Here is a 17,925-nt window from a genome sequence, read left to right on the forward strand (position 1 = left end):
GGCAGCAAATTCCATACTTTATCAATATAACCTGATGTACATCATCATCCAGTCCCCTCCATGTTAAAACCGTCACTATCAGCATACAGTCCCATGTAAAAAATACACTATCCCCCTTAAAAGGTGCAATTGGCACAGCTGTAGAAAAATCTATATATTACCTTTTTACAGAAGAAAGAAGACATGTTTTAGATTTTTCGTTACGTGTTTGTAAACGCAAAGTAAACTTTTTCAGGAACATTCGAAGGAAACCTGTGGTTTCGTGACACTAAAGCATCAGCAAAGAGGTTTACTTAGTGTCCAAAGCCACTATATACTACTATACTATATATACTCATTTACCGCCTTTTGTATTTTTGCATTAGACCCTTTGATGTTGTCCTGTGGGTCTCTATACATATATTACACACTTATATATATATATATATATTGGGGGACTTTAACATAAAAAGTTTCTGTCTGCACTGGCTCAGCTACCGACTTGCAATAGGAAAGGAGATACATATTTAATATTGTGGAGCTTTGCAGATAGGTTTCATGCGCCTAGACCATTTTCTGTCCCCGGGGACCAAAATCTGTCCTGAGCTCCAGAAATGTCTCTAGCAGTCGGAGAACAGGCTGAGCACTGTTTTGGAGTGGAGAAATGGCCGCTGCGGAAAGGCATCAGTGGCTGACCTCGTCCGACAGCTCGTCCCATCTGAATTGGATGCCAGAAGGGCAGGCAGAAGACATCCTAATGTGGTGAGAGTTTTCCGGGTACGCTAGTGTGAGTAGCACAGTTTTTGTTCCTGCTAGACCAAATTTCTTTTGGTCTACTTTATGCCAGTTTACAGCGCCCAAAAATGGCTACGACACACATTAATTGTGTCAGAGTTTCCGCTCTGCCAAAGCAACTCCCCTTTTCAAGGCAGGCGGTAAAAGTCATTTTTTCCGGCATCACCAGCTAATAAATACATCAGAACATGCGGCGAGAGCGTCACAAAACTGGCGGAAACACCATGGTAAATGTCGAATGAATATATTTCCACTAGAGATGAGCGAGCACTAAAATGCTCGGGTGCTCGTTATTCAATAAAAACTTTTCCCGATGCTTGAGTGCTCGTATCGAATAACGAACCCCATTAAAGTCAATGAGAGACCCGAGCATTTTTTCACTGAAAGAACACATTAAAAGAACAGTGCAGAACAACAAATTACAGATGTTTTCCTTGTAAGAACACATTGAAAGAACACAATTCTTCACTTTGCAGGTCTTCCGCTAAGTTAGGAGATGTGCGCGAACATCTGCAGTGTGAAGAATAGAATAAAAACACTGAACACAGTGAACACAGGATCATTTAAAGGGGTATTCCCATCTGGGCATTTACATTTAATTAAATTAATTTGCCATATGTAAACATTTATTCAATTGGATGTTATTAAAAATAATGTTCCTGTGTGAAGATAATTTCTCATAAATGTAGTCATTCTGTCCCTTAGAAACGAGATAGCTTCCTCGGATACGACCACGTCACACTCTGGCAGCGGTGGCCAGACTTGCGCTATAGAGTCCTGCCAAACCACCAGGATTCAGCGTTCATTACCACAGGGCGGCTGTAGGACATGTAGTAACTCCTGGACATTTTACATACAATAAGCTTTTGTTTCTTTGTGCACTCAATCTATCAGACGTGGCCGTATCCGAGGAAGCTATCTGGTTTCTAAGGGACAACATGGTTACATTTATGATAAATTATCTTCACACAGGAATATTTTTTTTAATAACATCTAATTGAAGAAATGTTTATATATGGCAGATTAATGAAACTGAATGTAAGTGCCCAGATGAGAATACCCCTTTAAGTGCAGAACACATTGAAAGAACACTATTCTTCACATTCCATATGTTCGCGCACATCTCATAACTTATCGGAAAACACGCGCGAAAACCTTCAATGTGAAGAATAGTGTTCTTTCAATGTGTTCTTACAAGGAAAACATCTGTAATTTGTTGTTCTTCACTGTTCTTTCGCTAACTGAATGCTCGTTATCGAGCAGGGGAAATACTTGTCCGAGCAACGAGCTGGTCTGAGTATGCTAATACTCGACCGAGCGTCAAGCTCAGATGAGTATACTTGCTCATCTCTAATTTCCACCAATTTTTTCATGTAGAATACAAAATAAGCTGATTTTCTCTGCCACTAATTTTTTTATGATATTTGTATGATGTAGTATTTTGAATGTATTGACAAAACGATAAGATAATTAAGCTGCACACTGTATGCCAGAAATGTCCATCCAAATAATAATAACAGGGGCTATTACACTATTATTTGTGTGACTTAGTTTGGCCATTTTACAAAAGTCTTGTGAAAAGCAAGCATTATGGAGAGACTATTGTTCACATTTACGCTGCAATAAAAAAGCTCTCCTAAGCACCTATTTTACAGTACAATTCACAAAATCAAGTTCCCTAACAGCTGCTCTCACAATAAGGGGTCCCTTAAGAAACTCCAAATAAAAAGATTAGAAGTCAGGTCAAGTATGAGCCGACAGGGTTTTATCTGAGAACTGCTCATTAAAACTGCAGTACGCACCTGTGCTCGGCCGGACAATTACAGCCCCAAATGTCATTTATCTTACCCCAGTGATGTGGCCTAGGTGGCTCCGCTAGCATCTTTTATATTACAAAGTCATAGAAATTGTATTCAATGCCGCAGGTGCAGAGGTCACACATACCGAGAGCAGCAGATAGCATATTGGGTGCAGCCTTTAGTGCACGATTTTTAGACTCATGCAATATTAACAGGAAGCACAGCACAAATTCACAATAAAACAAAGAACTCTGTAGAACACTGAACAAACTTGTTAAAACAAAGAAAAGAAGATAAAACTGAAATATGAACATTAAAGGAGCTTGTACCCCACTGAAGACATCCTTCTCAAGTAGGCTATTAAATTTCCTCTCTAGCATAGTTTTTGGATGGACTGCTTAAAAACGGACCAAAAACGGGTGAAGTCCCACGTGGCACTTGCACTGCATATGCGTTTCCATGGAAGCGTATGTGATCAGTAAACAGAACCTGTTGTCCATTGAAACGCTCATGTGATCGGGCTGTAAACGCAGGGTAAGATTAACCCCTTAACGCTCTGCGCCGTAGCTCTACGGCGCAGAGGTATAAGGGATGTATGAAGAGGGCTCACGGGCTGAGTCCTCTTCATACAGAGGTGGGGGTTTTTGCATTTTGCACAAAACCCCCACCGCTAATAACCGCGGTCCGTGCTTGCACCGATCGCGGCTATTAACCCTCTAAACGCCGCCCGCAAAGTCGCGGGCAGCGTTTAAAAGACGGCGGCGCGCGGGCGCCGCCATCTTTTTTTCGATCGCCACGCCCCCGAACGCCATCGGGGGGGGGGGGGCGATCGGTTACCATGGTAGCCTCGGGTCTTCTCTTGAGCCAGTGGCTCATTGTAATGTGAGACCTGCAAAAACGCCATATATTGCAATACTGTAGTATTGCAGTATATGGTAGGAGCGATCTGATCATCTAGGGTTATTGTACCCTAGATGGTCTAAAAAATAGTGAAAAAAAAAAGAAAAAAAAAAGTTTAAAAAATAAAAAAAATTAATAAAATATTAAAAGTTCAAATCACCCCCTTTTCCCTAGAACGGATATAAAACATAACAAACAGTAAAAATCACAGACATATTAGGTATCGCCGCGTCCTAAAATGCCCGATCTATCAAAATATAAAAACGGTTACGGCCGGCGGTGACCTCCGAGGCGGGAAATGGCGCCCAAATGTCCGAAATGCGACTTTTACACCTTTTTACATAACATAAAAAATGAAATAAAAAATTATCAAAATGTCGCACAGACCTCAAAATGGTAGCAATGAAAACGTCGCCTCATTTCGCAAAAAATGACCCCTCACACATTTCCGTGCGCCAAAGTATGAAAAAGTTATTAGCGTCAGAAGATGGCAAAAAAATGTTTTTCTTTTTTGTACACATTCGTTTAATTTTTGAAAATGTATTAAAACACAATAAAACTTATATAAATTTGGTATCACCGCGATCGCACCGAACCAAAGAATAAAGTAGGCGTGTTATTTGGAGCGAAGAGTGAAAGTCGTAAAAACTGAGCCCACAAGAACGTGACGCACGTGCGGTTTTTTTTTTATTTTTTCACATTTGGAATTTTTTTTCAGCTTCGCAGTACACGGCATGTTAAAATAAATAACATTACGGGAAAGTAAAATTTGTTACGCACAAAATAAGCCCTCACACAGGTCTGTACACGTAAAAATGAAAAAGTTATGGATTTTTGAAGTTGGAGAGCGAGAAATGAGCCGGAAAACCCTCCGTCCTTAAGGGGTTAAAGATATAAATGATATAATTGTAAAAGAACACTAATCAAAATGAGAAAACACTTTCAGATACTTGCAAGTTATTGGTGTTATTTTGGCATGTGGTGATAATTTCCTTAATTATCTGACAAACCCTATTTAACTGGCAATCTAACCTTCCAGTTAGCACTGACTTTTCAAAATGGTTTGCCATTCCAAAATGACTGAAAGCCTCAAGGGTGCAGCCACACGTTCAGTTTTTCAGCTGTTTTTGATGCTCAAACCAGTAGCGGAGTAAAAATAGAGGAGCAGTAGCGCTTCTTAATGATAAGTTCTCACCCGTTATGATCCATAACTGCTTTTGGCTTCAAAACCTGCACCTGAAAAAATGCCCAGATGTAGCCCAAAGGTGCGAAGGTGACCCTATCAGCCATAACAGGAGAAGTTGGTCATTCCAAGAGATTGATTGACAAGGAGGATATAAAAAGCTGCAAGGGCAGCAAGGTGGCTTAGCGGTTAGCATTACAGCCTTGCAGTGCTGGAGTCCTCGGTTCAAGTCCCAGGGTCGACATCTGCAAAGTGTTTGTATGTTCTCTCAGTGTTTGCGTGGGTTTCCTCCGGGTACTCCGGTTTCCTATCACATTCCAAAACATACGGGTAGGTTGATTAGATTGTGAGCCCCATTAGGGACAGGGATTGATTTGGCAAGCTCTGTGCAGCGCTGCGTAATCTGTGTGTGCTAAATTAGTAAAGGAATTATTATTAATGTGGTAGAGGGAGGAGAAGAGGAGGTAGAAAAGGTGGGGGTTTAGTTATTTATTTTTTGGTCTTCTTTGTGGTCTCCAGTTTTTGTCTTCTCTGGGGGTCTCAAGTATTGGTAGTTTTATTCTCTGGGGATTTCCAGTATTAGTAGTTTTATGCTCTGGTGGTCTCCAGTATTTCTGCTATAGAGTCTACAGTATGTGTCTGCTCTTAGGGGTCTCTAGTATTTATTATCATCTACTCTGGGGGTTCTGTAGTCTCCACTAATATTGGCTGCTCTGAATGCAGTATTTGGTTTCTAGGGTGGTATTTATTGCTGCATTGTAGAATTAATCATTTCTGGGGCATTTTGTGCTGTACCATGGTTGTTCTAGGTGCATCTAGGGTGCTGGTTACTGATGTGGCATTCAAGTTGAGCTCTGTGACAATATGGCCCTTGGACCAATAAATGTTTCTCTCCTCTGGCCTAAATCCTTAGATCAAAAATAGAACAGACTTTTAAAAGGAAATTTGTAATTTTTTATACTTTAATATATGTTTGAGGAGTCAGGGTCGGTCCATTTTATCACTACACGAATACGACTCTTCAGCCCCGGATGTCCGACTGGATACTAAAGTCTCCTTTCTATTGTACGTTTCCCTAGTAGGTGTATCTTTTGCACTGTAACAATAACATAATTACTTTCTTTTCTAATTGCACTTTTACATCTATCTTTTTTTGTGACTAAATGTATATTAGAAAAGTTGATGACATCCTAGTCTGCAATTAAATAAATCAAATCATGCAAGCAGGAATATCACATTATATTATGTTTCAACTGTGCAAGATAAATTGAGATATTTGTTTGTTTTATCGGTTTCTTAAAGTCAAAATACTAGAGCCACCTTATGTTTTACTGAGTTTAGTTTTCTAATGTACAGCACATTCTGCAAAGATTTTACTGAACTATTTTAGCAATATACCATGAAATTCGTCCATTTGCTGAGCAGACACCATCTCACTATTTCACCGGGGAATGAAAAATCGAACCAGAAAGAGTGCATTTGTATTAAATATAGTTTCTGCTTTATTACAGTAAAAAGAGACTGTTAATGGAAATGTGCTAAAAAATGCATGATCAAAACCTTAGCATCGTCTAGGATGATACACCATAGTGCAATTTCATTTTGAAGCGCAATAAAGAAAAAGAAGAAAGATGTGCTGTAAGCATCAATATTTACACCCATCCAACCACTCAAAGTACTGGAGTGAATAATACAGACCATAAACAATCACAGAATCAGAATCACTAACTTTACAAGAAGTAGCAGACTGACAACAGGATCGAGAAGCCGCAGGAAGTAAAACTTTACCCATGTTAAGCTTTATTTAGCTATTTTTACTGTAGTTATTCTATTCAGCCCCATAGGTAGAATACAAGCCATCACAAATGTTCTGCTAATGGATTCAATGAAAACCAGAAGAAAACCACAGGTTGCATTCATGTGGTTCCATTTAAAAGTTTTTTTTTAGCTTTGAGAATTTTATTGTACATTACATTGTACAACCTGTTTTATAGGATATATCTATGATGTAAACTTGCGTGTCTAGCTGCTGGGCCCGAGAGTGAGCTGAACTGTAGGATGGGACTGGCATCAGTCCTATAGAAGTGAAGAGAAGCAGAGATTATGTATGCCAAAACTTTAGTTAGGACATTGCCAATTAAGGCCGCCTTGCAGGTGTGTGGAGACTTATAGCCATTGATGCTCCACTTGATTCCAAAATGTAGACAACACTGTTTGCATCTCTTCAGAACTGGGTAGGGAACTGATTTACTTAACAAATTTTAAAATCCAAAAAATCATTGTATGAGCGTTTTGGACTTTCCATAATAATAGTCCTTATTAGGAACAATTGATATTATCCCTAATAATAGTCTGTATCATATAGGGACTATTATTAGGGATTACCAGGGGACTGGTTTAGCTGAGGGAAAGGCTTTTGACTATGTTGAGGGAGTAAGAGTTCTCCTTTCTTTGCCAATTATAGGACATCTACCACCAGGATCAAGGATTCTAAACCAAGCACACTGACATATTGGTGTGTGCCCCCTCTGGCAGGATCTGCTGTTCTTTAAGCTTACTATGTCCTTGTCTTTAAGAAAAAAAGACTTTAGAAATTCTGCAAATGAGCCTCTGCAAAATAGTCTCCATTAACACCTATAGAGTGCACAGGCCCTCAGGCTCATTTGCATAATTTAAAAGCCTTTTTTTGTAAAAACAATGGTATAAGGAGCTAAAAGAAGAGCAGATCCTGCCAGAGGGGGCACGCACCAGTATGTCAGTGTGTTTGGTTTACAATTCCTGATCCTAGTGGTAGCTTTAAGGGTGCATTTTAGGTGTGTGGAGACATATAAGCTCTGATGCTTGTCTAGGGGATTTACACAGATGACCAGGAATAATTCTGCCTGTTGTGGGTTTTAAATAAAGAAACTTTTATGGTTAAAACCCTTTAATGATCATAGAGAAGAAAAAAAGGCTACTCATAAATACGCACTCCCATACATATAAGACTAAGAGACAAGGCGGCCATCTAGAATCTGACACATCTCCTAAGACAGAGTTCTAGGGATCTTGCTTGCTCAGCACAGCATTGAGTTCTACACTGGTGACAGACAGCAGTATTCATCATTTTCAGATAACATTAAATATGTGGAAAATGTCAGGTTTTCTCCAATCATATAGATATGTCTGCAAAACTTGTAATTTTTCAGACAGAAAGAACCAATAATATGAGGATATGTTGGATTGCAGCCCTCTTAGTAGAGAATAGGAGATCATTTAGCTACAAAGGTTAGAAGCACAAACACAATGTACAGTAATTACGGTAACACTCAGGCCAGGACGACCATAATGATAATCCATAATGGGTTACCGTTCATCCCTTCCCCAAACAGTTCCCCATGTATCAGAATACAACAACACGGGCTGAAACAAAATCATTGACTGTTTTTTCTGATCTTTATATAGCAATAACTTGCTAACATATGACTGTTGTTATTGTTCTTCCCCTTTGCTTCATCCTACTGTGTAATTAATACATACAGGACTTTTCAGTGGACCCATCTGCATCCTAGGAATAGATACTTTGCTCCTGGCAATTTCAGTCTTGCAGTCATTAAAAAAACAATAAGTTAAGCCCAGATGATAAAGACGCCATGGATCACAAATCCTCTTTCAGCGCTACTAGAGCCTGTTTAGATATTTATCAGTCTCTGTATATAACCCCCTACTGACTAGCATTCAAACATTTCCACACATACAGTCTATGCACAAAAAGAATTACATATGGGCTTCTTGTCAGCCGACCATATTTATTACATTGCAAAGCATTAAAGGTAATCTACCATAAAAATCCATCATGGTAAACCAGGGACACTCAAAGTAGAAGTAATATTCTTATATTTGTTATCCATGGCCTCCATCCTTCTTAATTCAACACTTAAAATTATGCTAATGAGCCATAAGGGTTTTGGGGATGTTACCAGTGCCCCTCCATGCTGCTGCTGCTTCACTGGATGTTACAGTATACAGGATCACTTCAGACAGAGAAAGGGAGAAGTGCCGAGAGAGCAGCCGGAACAGCCTGACAGTTTAACAGCCTGTGAAGTTGCAGCATGGAGAGGCTCTGGCAATGCCCCCAGATCCCTTCTAGCTCATTAGCATAAAGGTGATTTAAAAAGGAAGGAGGCCATGGATAACAAAAATAAGAAGATTACTACAGTCATGGTGCCTGGAGTGAGTGTCCCTGTTTTATCATGATGGATTTTGAGGGTGCATTCACACAGGTGTTTTTGGATGAGTTTTAAAACACATGACAGAAACTAGTATATCTGAAATGTATACATTTTTATATGTTTTTGGTGCTTTGAATGTGTTTTCAATATTGCTGGGAGTCCAATAAGCTAAAATAAATCAGTTTCAAAGAAAAAGTTTCAATCCAGCCAAACACATGATAACATGTAGAGACACCTGCCTTTCAGACACATGCGTTTATGGGATCCAAAAGTGCCACATGTGAACGCACCCTCATGGTACATTTCCTTTAAAGGACATCCAGCCAGAATCTGGATCACAAGACTTCTGACAATTTACATATTTGCCCATTTACAGATATTCCCACAATCGTGTATATTACATTTATAACTTACAGGGCCATTATAATACAATAGAAGTTTTCTTATTCTGGCATATAGTAAAGCCAAAGATTTTCGGTCCACAACAATCCAATGTTATAAATTACGTGACACTTAACAGGAGTTTACTACTTCCTCAAAATGTTTCTTTAGCTATATGTTTTTATATATATTGGCAGCAGGTTGTAGAGAAATGTACCTTGATATCTTATTTGTAACATATTATTCATGTGAGTTTTGCTGTGTCTGATAAAGCCCCATTGGTATGCTAATTAGGCAGTTGGTGCACTCAAGATGTGTCCTGAGCACCTGAAGCACTGCTAGTCCTGTCTGGACCCCTTCTCCCATGTCAGATAAGCAGATTTGTTCTGTGGAAGATATGAGGAGAGACAGGGAGGAGAGGGAAGTGGCTTAGGCAGGAAAAGTATTGTTTGGGGGGCTGAGGACAAGCCCTGGGTGCACCAACTGCCTTATTAGCATCATCGTAGGATGATAATAATTTGGAAACAGCAATATGGACAAGGTATTTGTGTGCATTCCTGTAAAACATGCAACCAGGAGATGGTTACACTTTCTGCAGGTGTTGAACTCACTTTAATGCCAAGTTACTGCCAAGAGACAGCACCAGAACCACTCTTTTTCACAAAGGGAGTACTGACCTTTGTGCATAGATACAGGATCAGAATACTTTTGCATTGTAGTGTCCACATATGGTATAAAGCAAGACCAGATTAGACAAACTGAAATACTTAGAAAGAATAACACAGATAATACCACATCACACTTACGTTACAAATGTCCTCTGTCTCCTCTATGATGCCGAGCTGCAGCTCAACAAAATCTCATCAGCACATTTGCTTTTTGTAGTATGCCGGCCCTGTAGCAGCCTCTGGTAAGTTAGCTGACACTAGCCCACCAGGCTTTTCAAGCCCCTTAAGGACGTTTAAAGGACCTGCAAAGGTCCTTAAAGGACCTCTGTATAAATAAATAAGAAGCTAACGTGCTTGTCTGGGAAGTACAAGAGGGCCTTTTCCCTATCATATCAACTTATTGCCACAGATATAAAGACCTACAGATTAAAGTAGAAGTCACAATACCAACCCAATATATATAACTAAAAGTAGTACATTGCTAGTTGCATTGGATTTAGTAATCTGCTCTCCCTTTACAATACAAATTTAATCATGGGTACAATTAAAGGACTTTCTGAACTCTGCATGGTGAAAGACCTACATATGACCTTTTCACAGACATAATATCACACCAAAAGGTCATCTCATCAGCAGGGCACTTCCACTTAACCTAAATAACAGGCTATGCTCGGGCCTGAGCTTGTAAGACTTGCTATGTGCTTGTGCTAATGCACTCTGCACCCTGACAGACGATGGAAAATTTCTCTTGTGTTGCCAATTATTCACACTGAGCCATCAAACTCCTGCAGTTGACTCAACTTATGGAGGTTACTATATACTAGTAAAAACGTAATGCATCAAACTATACTATACTAATAATAATTATGCATAATGTTATGGTGTTTACTTGCCATTCTGTATGTAAATCAGTGTACAAGGTGAACTATCAGGGAAAGTAGATGGATACTGCTGATATGCCATAAGTATTAGAGAAGCATTTTTTAATTTGCAGATATCTTATAAAAAACATAAATGCATTTATAATAATCACAGGATTATTACAGTGTTACGGTTAAATGGGTTGTGCAAAGTTGTAATGTTATACCCATCCCTGTGGATAATCAGGGCCGGATTATAGGCGGGGCTCCTTACCCCCCAGGTCGGCCCCCACCAACTGAGCATGTCTGACATTGTCAGTCAGACATTTCTATGTTGGTTTATGCAATGTGTGCTGCTCCCGCTCCCAGACTGCGAGCTGTCACTCACGCAGCCCTGCCCCCAAACAATACTGTGAGCCGACTGCCTAAGCATAGAGCGATGCACTGCTGCAGAGCATCGCTCCCAACAAGAGACAGCTTGCAGTGACCAGACAGGCTGCCCCTGTGACTGCGCCACCCCCTCTCGCGCCCCCCACCCCTGCATCGCTCCCAGCTAGAGACAGCTTGCGGTGACCAGACATGCTGCCCCCCCTCTCATGTTATACCCCCCCTGCGATCGCCCACCTCCCGCGATCATAACACCCCCCCCCATGGGACCGCATGGATGGTGTATATGGTGGCTGTATGTAGCTGTGTTACTGGGGATGAGGCGGCTGTATGTAGCTGTGTTACTAGGGATGAGGCGGCTGTATGTAGCTGTGTTACTGGGGATGAGGCGGTTGTATGTAGCTGTGTTACTGGGGATGAGGCGGCTGCATGTAGCTGTGTTACTGAGGATGAGGCGGTTGTATGTAGCTGTGTTACTGGGGGTGAGGCGGCTGTATGTAGCTGTGTTACTGGGGATGAGGCGGTTGTATGTAGCTGTGTTACTGGGGATGAGGCGGTTGTATGTAGCTGTGTTACTGGGGATGAGGCGGCTGTATGTAGCTGTTTTACTGGGGATGAGGCGGCTGTATTTAGCTGTGTTACTGGGGATGAGGCGGCTGTATTTAGCTGTGTTACTGGGGATGAGGCGGCTGTATGTAGCAGTGTCACTGGGGATGAGGCGGCTGTATGTAGATGTGTTACTGGGGATGAGGCGGTTGTATGTAGCTGTGTTACTGGGGATGAGGCGGCTTCATGTAGCTGTGTTACTGGGGATGAGGTGGCTGTATGTAGCTGTGTTACTGGGGATGAGGTGGCTGTATGTAGCTGTGTTACTGGGGGTGAGGCGGCTGTATGTAGCTCTGTTACTGGGGGTGAGGTGGCTGTATGTAGCTGTGTTACTGGGGGTGAGGCGGCTGTATGTAGCTGTGTTACTGGGGGTGAGGCGGCTGTATGTAGCTGTGTCACTGGGGGTGAGGCGGCTGTATGTACCTGTGTTACTGGGGGTGAGGCGGCTGTATGTAGCTGTGTTACTGGGGGCGAGGCGGCTGTATGTAGCTGTATTACTTGGGGCGAGGCGGCTGTATGTAGCTGTATTACTGGGGGCGAGGCGGCTGTATGTAGCTGTGTTACTGCTGGGATAGTGGATAGTTAGCAGGAGGACGTGTATGTACGCTACACTCAGTGGGGGCCTCCACCAGATTTTGCGCCCAGGGGCCCCCACCAGCCTTAATCCGGCCCTGTGAATAATAATCCCCTTTTGGGGGTCTGACCACTGGGACCCTCACTGATCACAAGAATGGGTTTCTTTTTCTCACTAATTGATGGAGAGGAAGGTCAAGCATGCGTCCTGCAGTACTAAACATTTGTTGGAATTGCTGAGCACAGCGTACTGTCATTCACTAAGAGAGTGCTGGAGATAGCCAAGCAATGTGCTCGGCAATAATTAAAAAAATAGTGAATGGAGCTGCAGGGCTCTTGCTCGTTTCTTAGTGGGGAATGAAAATAATGCTTCCTTGATCATGGGAGTCCCAGCCAGGGCCAGTGACAGAACACGCCATACCTGGACAAAAGTGCAGGGGCCCACATGATTGAATCTCAGTCCCCAGCCGCCTGGCAGGCTTGGCACCCAGTCCATAGGGAGAGGTGAGGGGGGCTATATATAATAAATCCATGGTGGTTGAGGAGGACTGTATTTTATATAACTTGTAAGGGAGCTCTATCTAATAGAACAATTTAAGGGCTGTATATAAGATAACCCATGAAGGGCTGTATATAATATAACCCATGAAGGGCTGTATATAAAATAACCATGAGGGGGCTGTTTGGGATGATAAACTATGGATTATTTTAGGGAACAGGAGACTGTTTTAGTTTCTGATTTCTTGCTGCCATGTGAGATCACTCCAAAAGGACCGAAGGAGACTGTCCTGGAGTTGGTCCTGGTCCCAGCGGATGGACTCAAACTCTGATTAGATTCTTATTGACAATAACAATAAAACTGGGCACAAGCACTTTAAGGGGTAATCCCACATTTTTTACGAGTTAGTCAGAGTTAGAATGCCTCCCAAACCGAATAAAGTGGAGTGACCTTTAATAATAGCAGAAAAATAACTTGCCCATAAATTGTTGCAGAGATAACCATATTTTTATGAATATGCAAATAGGCCTGCAGGTGCTCTAGACACTGCCCAGAAAAGATTAATTTTCTTAGACAGAGAATTAAAATGTCATTTATTGATAAAAGGATGGTGTTGTGTGTTGATTTCTGAGTATTGAGTGAGCACTTGTGGCTTTCTGTAGGCAATGCTAGCAAATAGAGCCGCATAGAGTTTTTGCAGAAAGATTTCCATATCTATAAAACAATAGTCTCTCCATTTCTTCATCAGTTTGTAGCCACAAAGTCAAGTTTCTTATTCAACAAAACGCCCTACTTGGCACTGTTATTGGCTTGTGAGGGACCTTTGTAAAGATATAGGCATTTAGGTCAGTAATAGCTCTGACTGCACTGGCTTTCGGTAAATTACTGCTCTTTCAGAAGACTAAAATTATCTATACAGAGAACAGCAAAGCACTAAAATACAATAAAGCGAGCAAAAGGTTACACGGCAGATGAAAATGACTCCAACTATTACGGTTCACACAATATCTGTACTTTATACATGACAGAACAGAAGCTATTGTCACAAGAACAGAAAGTAAGCAACAACCAAGTAAAATGATGTCCTCGCGAGCGCCATTTAAATGTGTCCTTAGGAAATGATGGATAACTATTATACGTTGAATGTCGACAACTAGGCACAGGTTCCCTCTTCACCCTGACCCCAAGAATAGTATAATTTACCAAATACAGCTCCTGTGACATCCAGCACACACAATTTATGTCTTCTGTCTTAGCGCCCTCTCTATGAATAATCGCTCGGGTAGATCTCTGATAAAACAAACACTTGTAATTTCCCTTTGTTCAACACGGTTCAGGAGAGGTTAAAAACAATCTAAAAATTACAGCAAAGCTCAAGTGTCAGCTCTCATTCCTGCCATAACTTACCAGCCAGCCTTTTCATCAAATCATAAAAAATATTTCCAAAATCATCCCTGAAGGTGCAGAGTTATGACAACGTCAAATCCAGGTGTAAGCAAGCCGGAATACTGTCTGTCATTGTCTTGTTACTATCCAAGATTCATGAGTAGCGTCTCCCTATAAATAAACCTAAACTAAGAAATATGTGATCTATGGAACACACGGGCACTAATTTTACAGAGGGATAAGCCTGATTTACCTGCTTCGGCAGCCGGAAAAGAGAATTTTTGTAGAATATGTCTTTGGCCTGACTCCATGTGCCATCTATTATGATGAGGGAGTGTGGATGATGATCGTCTTCTAGGGACAGCTCTTCCAAATTAGCTGCTTCAGCTCCAGGATAAAGGAGAAAAGTACCAGGCTTCCGGCAAATAGCTGCTAGTTCTGGATATCTGAAAGCAAAGGTGTGAGGCTGTGAATAAAAATGGCTTAATTCAATTTCAGTATTTTTACACTTCATATTACTGAATATGATGGCTGAATAACTGGCTGCTTCGTTAGAGCTGGGTTTAATTGCAGCAAGTAAAAATTCCAGATTATATTTAACACTAAACAACACAAAGGAAATATTAATACAATAAATGGTGACCCCACAACCCTGTGGTGAGTAAATGAGAATATGTCACATTTAATGGATTAGTAAAAATTAATGAAGACAATTCTATGATCCAATAAAAGAAAATTAGGTGCTTTAAGAGTGAATGAGCGACTTTCTTGGAAAAATGAATCATAATTTTTATTGTGTATATTGTAGGTAGCCTCTATTAATGGATTCTGAAATATAGAAATAAGATGAGCGCCCTCTTTAGTATACTAATCCGATGGACGTAAAAATTATATTATCATTTCAATTGTAACAATATAAATCTATATGATCATCTCAGTACCTGAGTATACTTCTTGGCGGATTTTACTTTTGCTTTGAAATGAGCTAAAGTATCATTTAAAATACCAATAGAGCGATTTTCCAAAAAAGTATTTGGTCACCCTTCTGGTTTCTCAAACCTTTTTTTGTTTAAGAAGCTCCACCTATTCTGCACTCATTACCTGTATAAATTGTATGTGTTTAAATGACTCCTGTCCTCACAATCAATTACACTCCAACCTCTGCAATATGAACAAAACTAAAGAGTTGTCTAAGGACACCAGAGCAAATTTGTAGACCTGCATAAGACTGGAATGGGCTACAGGTCACCCCTTGAGAAAGACAAGCGGGTCGAAACGCGCATTAGGGGCTAATAACGCCAGGTAATATGTTTCACAGGGCTATCTTCTTGCATTAGACTGACCACCAATTTATGCAATACTGTTGTATACAGTCACCTTACCATCCTGTTCATGTTTGTTTACACTTACAAGTCGATGTTTACATGTATTTTGCACTTTATGGACTGTTCAAGGTGTAACGTTCATGATGATACTTCTGTCTACTGAATCACTTGTTCCCTGTGGACTAACCTCCTGTGCTGTTTTACTTTTATATCTCTCCTGTGATGCTTTTTTACTTGCATTTTAACTAGTGAAATCAATAAAGGTCATTCGCTTATATCACGGCTATAGTGTATTTCACTCCCTCTGTTTAGGTGGGTAGGTGCATATTTGTATATTTGTGAGGGTACTCTACTATTATGTTTTTCTGGCATACTCACCATATACGAGACAGTCTTGTTTGACTGCGTTACCCATACTTCTGTCTCAGTTTTTGTCATATGATTGTAAAACTAAAGAGTTGTCTAAGGACACCAGAGCAAAATTGTAGACCTGCATAAGACTGGAATGGGCTACAGGGCAATAGGCAAGCAACTGGGTGAGGAGGCAAGTGTTGGCACAATTATTAGGACATGAAAGAAACACAAGATGACCGTCAATCTTCCTCAATTCATATAATATGATATAAGATATCACCTCATGGGGTAAAGATTATTCTGATAAAGGTCAGAAATCAGCCCAGAATTACACAGGAGGACCCCCTCCATTACCTGGATTAAATTGATAACACGGTTTCAGAGATAACTGTGAGTCACACACTACGACTTCATGGACTAGAATTCTGCTGGGCACACATGGTCTCCCTACTCACACCAGCACATGCCCAGTCCTGATCACCAATGAGCATGTGGATGATCCAAAGGAGGCATGGGAGAAGCAGATGTTATCATTACTACTAGAACTTTTTAATATCCACTCCTGCAAATGCGCCAGAACGATGGATGGGGCCATGTATAGCAATATTTTTTTCAACAACCTCCTTTCCTTAGTAAAAGGCCTTAAGATAGGTTGTGAATAAACCTTCCGACATGACAATAACACATAACTATGGAAACTGAGTAGTAGCTCTGTAAGAAGCATTTCAGGTTCCTAGAGTGGCATAAACTCCAAACCTGAACCCGGTCAAAAATCTTTAGAAAGAGCTGAAACTCATTGTTGCCCATCAAGGCATGCAATATCTGTCTGGAGGAGTGGCCCAAAATCCCTACTATCAAATACTTACCATAGTTTATTAAATAAAATGCAAATTAATTATTTAATAATCAAACAAGCGCTTTTCTGGATATTTTTGAAGTGTACTGTATAAAAATTACAGACCTCTCCATTCTTTGTAGGTGAAAAAAAACTTCAAAAATTGCAAGTCTATTCCCACTTTTCCCCACTGTGTAAATGTATAGCAATGGCAGATCACATGTAGTACTGTAACATAAAACTGGTCCTTACATTTAGAGTGAAGTCTACTAGAATTTGTATACTATGTGCCATATTCATATTACCAGATTTATATAGATGTCAGTTTGAAGTTAAAAACAAGCTTTCGAAACTACTTAGGTCCCTTCATCAGGCAAGTTATAACCCAAGTGGTCTTCGAAAGCTTGCTTCTTTTTTAGTTAGCCGTTAAAAATGTCAACTCATAGCTAGACAGCCTAATACAGTATCAGTAGCCATGAAAACAACAATATGGAATATAGACCAAAGGAGGGCACTAAGCCAAGAAATTTTATAGCAGCAGGTGAATAAGGTATGTATGCATGTCTGTATACACTTGTGTCCACTGGAAGTAAACTTTCTATAGTATGAGAGCCAGCAGTGAGGAATCCATGAGGAATTGAAACAGAAAGTATATTGGAAACTTGTTTAACTTTTTATAATACAAACAATAACATTAATTTGTTGAAACTCAGTAAATTTTGAGTAAAATTCTTGGCTTCTTTCTTTAAGAAAGTTATTATTTTTCTTCATTTAACGGTCACCATTGCACGTAGGTACATAAAAAACAGTAAAAAACCTATTCAGTAATACCATGCGGCACAAACTGCTACCCTTGTTCCAATGACATAAAATTGGGGAGGGTGGGAATCCCTGTAGCACAATATTTTCAGCTTCCCTACAACCCTCTGTTTTCCAGCACTAAACTTATTCCCTTGATAAATGGTCTTTTATCTGTGCTTCAAGTACAATATAGTACAAACACAGTCATGCCATATAAATCTCAGTTTGGAATAGCGGAATATTAGAGTATTAACAGACACTATTGCCGTTTTACTACTGTGTAGAAACTGAAACTTTTATGGCTTTGCAATATATAAAAGAGCTGAAGGAAACATGAATTAAGCAGCGTGAGTGGGATAAGTATGGTGTCTCAGCAGCGTTCA

General features: G+C 40.4%; 1 protein-coding gene across 5 annotated transcripts in view; it reads right to left on the bottom strand.

Moving 5' to 3' along the window:
* The window catches only part of DTWD2 (DTW domain containing 2), a 163,338-nt gene that overhangs the window by 67,690 nt on the left and 77,723 nt on the right, over positions 1–17,925 (bottom strand). For all 5 annotated transcript variants that reach the window (XM_072119414.1, XM_072119424.1, XM_072119507.1 and 2 more), the window contains exon 5: positions 14,481–14,673. In XM_072119414.1, the coding sequence (XP_071975515.1) occupies positions 14,481–14,673 (193 nt within the window). The remainder of the gene's footprint in view (positions 1–14,480; positions 14,674–17,925) is intronic.

Source organism: Engystomops pustulosus, chromosome 1 (assembly GCF_040894005.1).
Source record: "Engystomops pustulosus chromosome 1, aEngPut4.maternal, whole genome shotgun sequence".
In the NCBI taxonomy this organism is placed as follows: domain Eukaryota; kingdom Metazoa; phylum Chordata; class Amphibia; order Anura; family Leptodactylidae; genus Engystomops; species Engystomops pustulosus.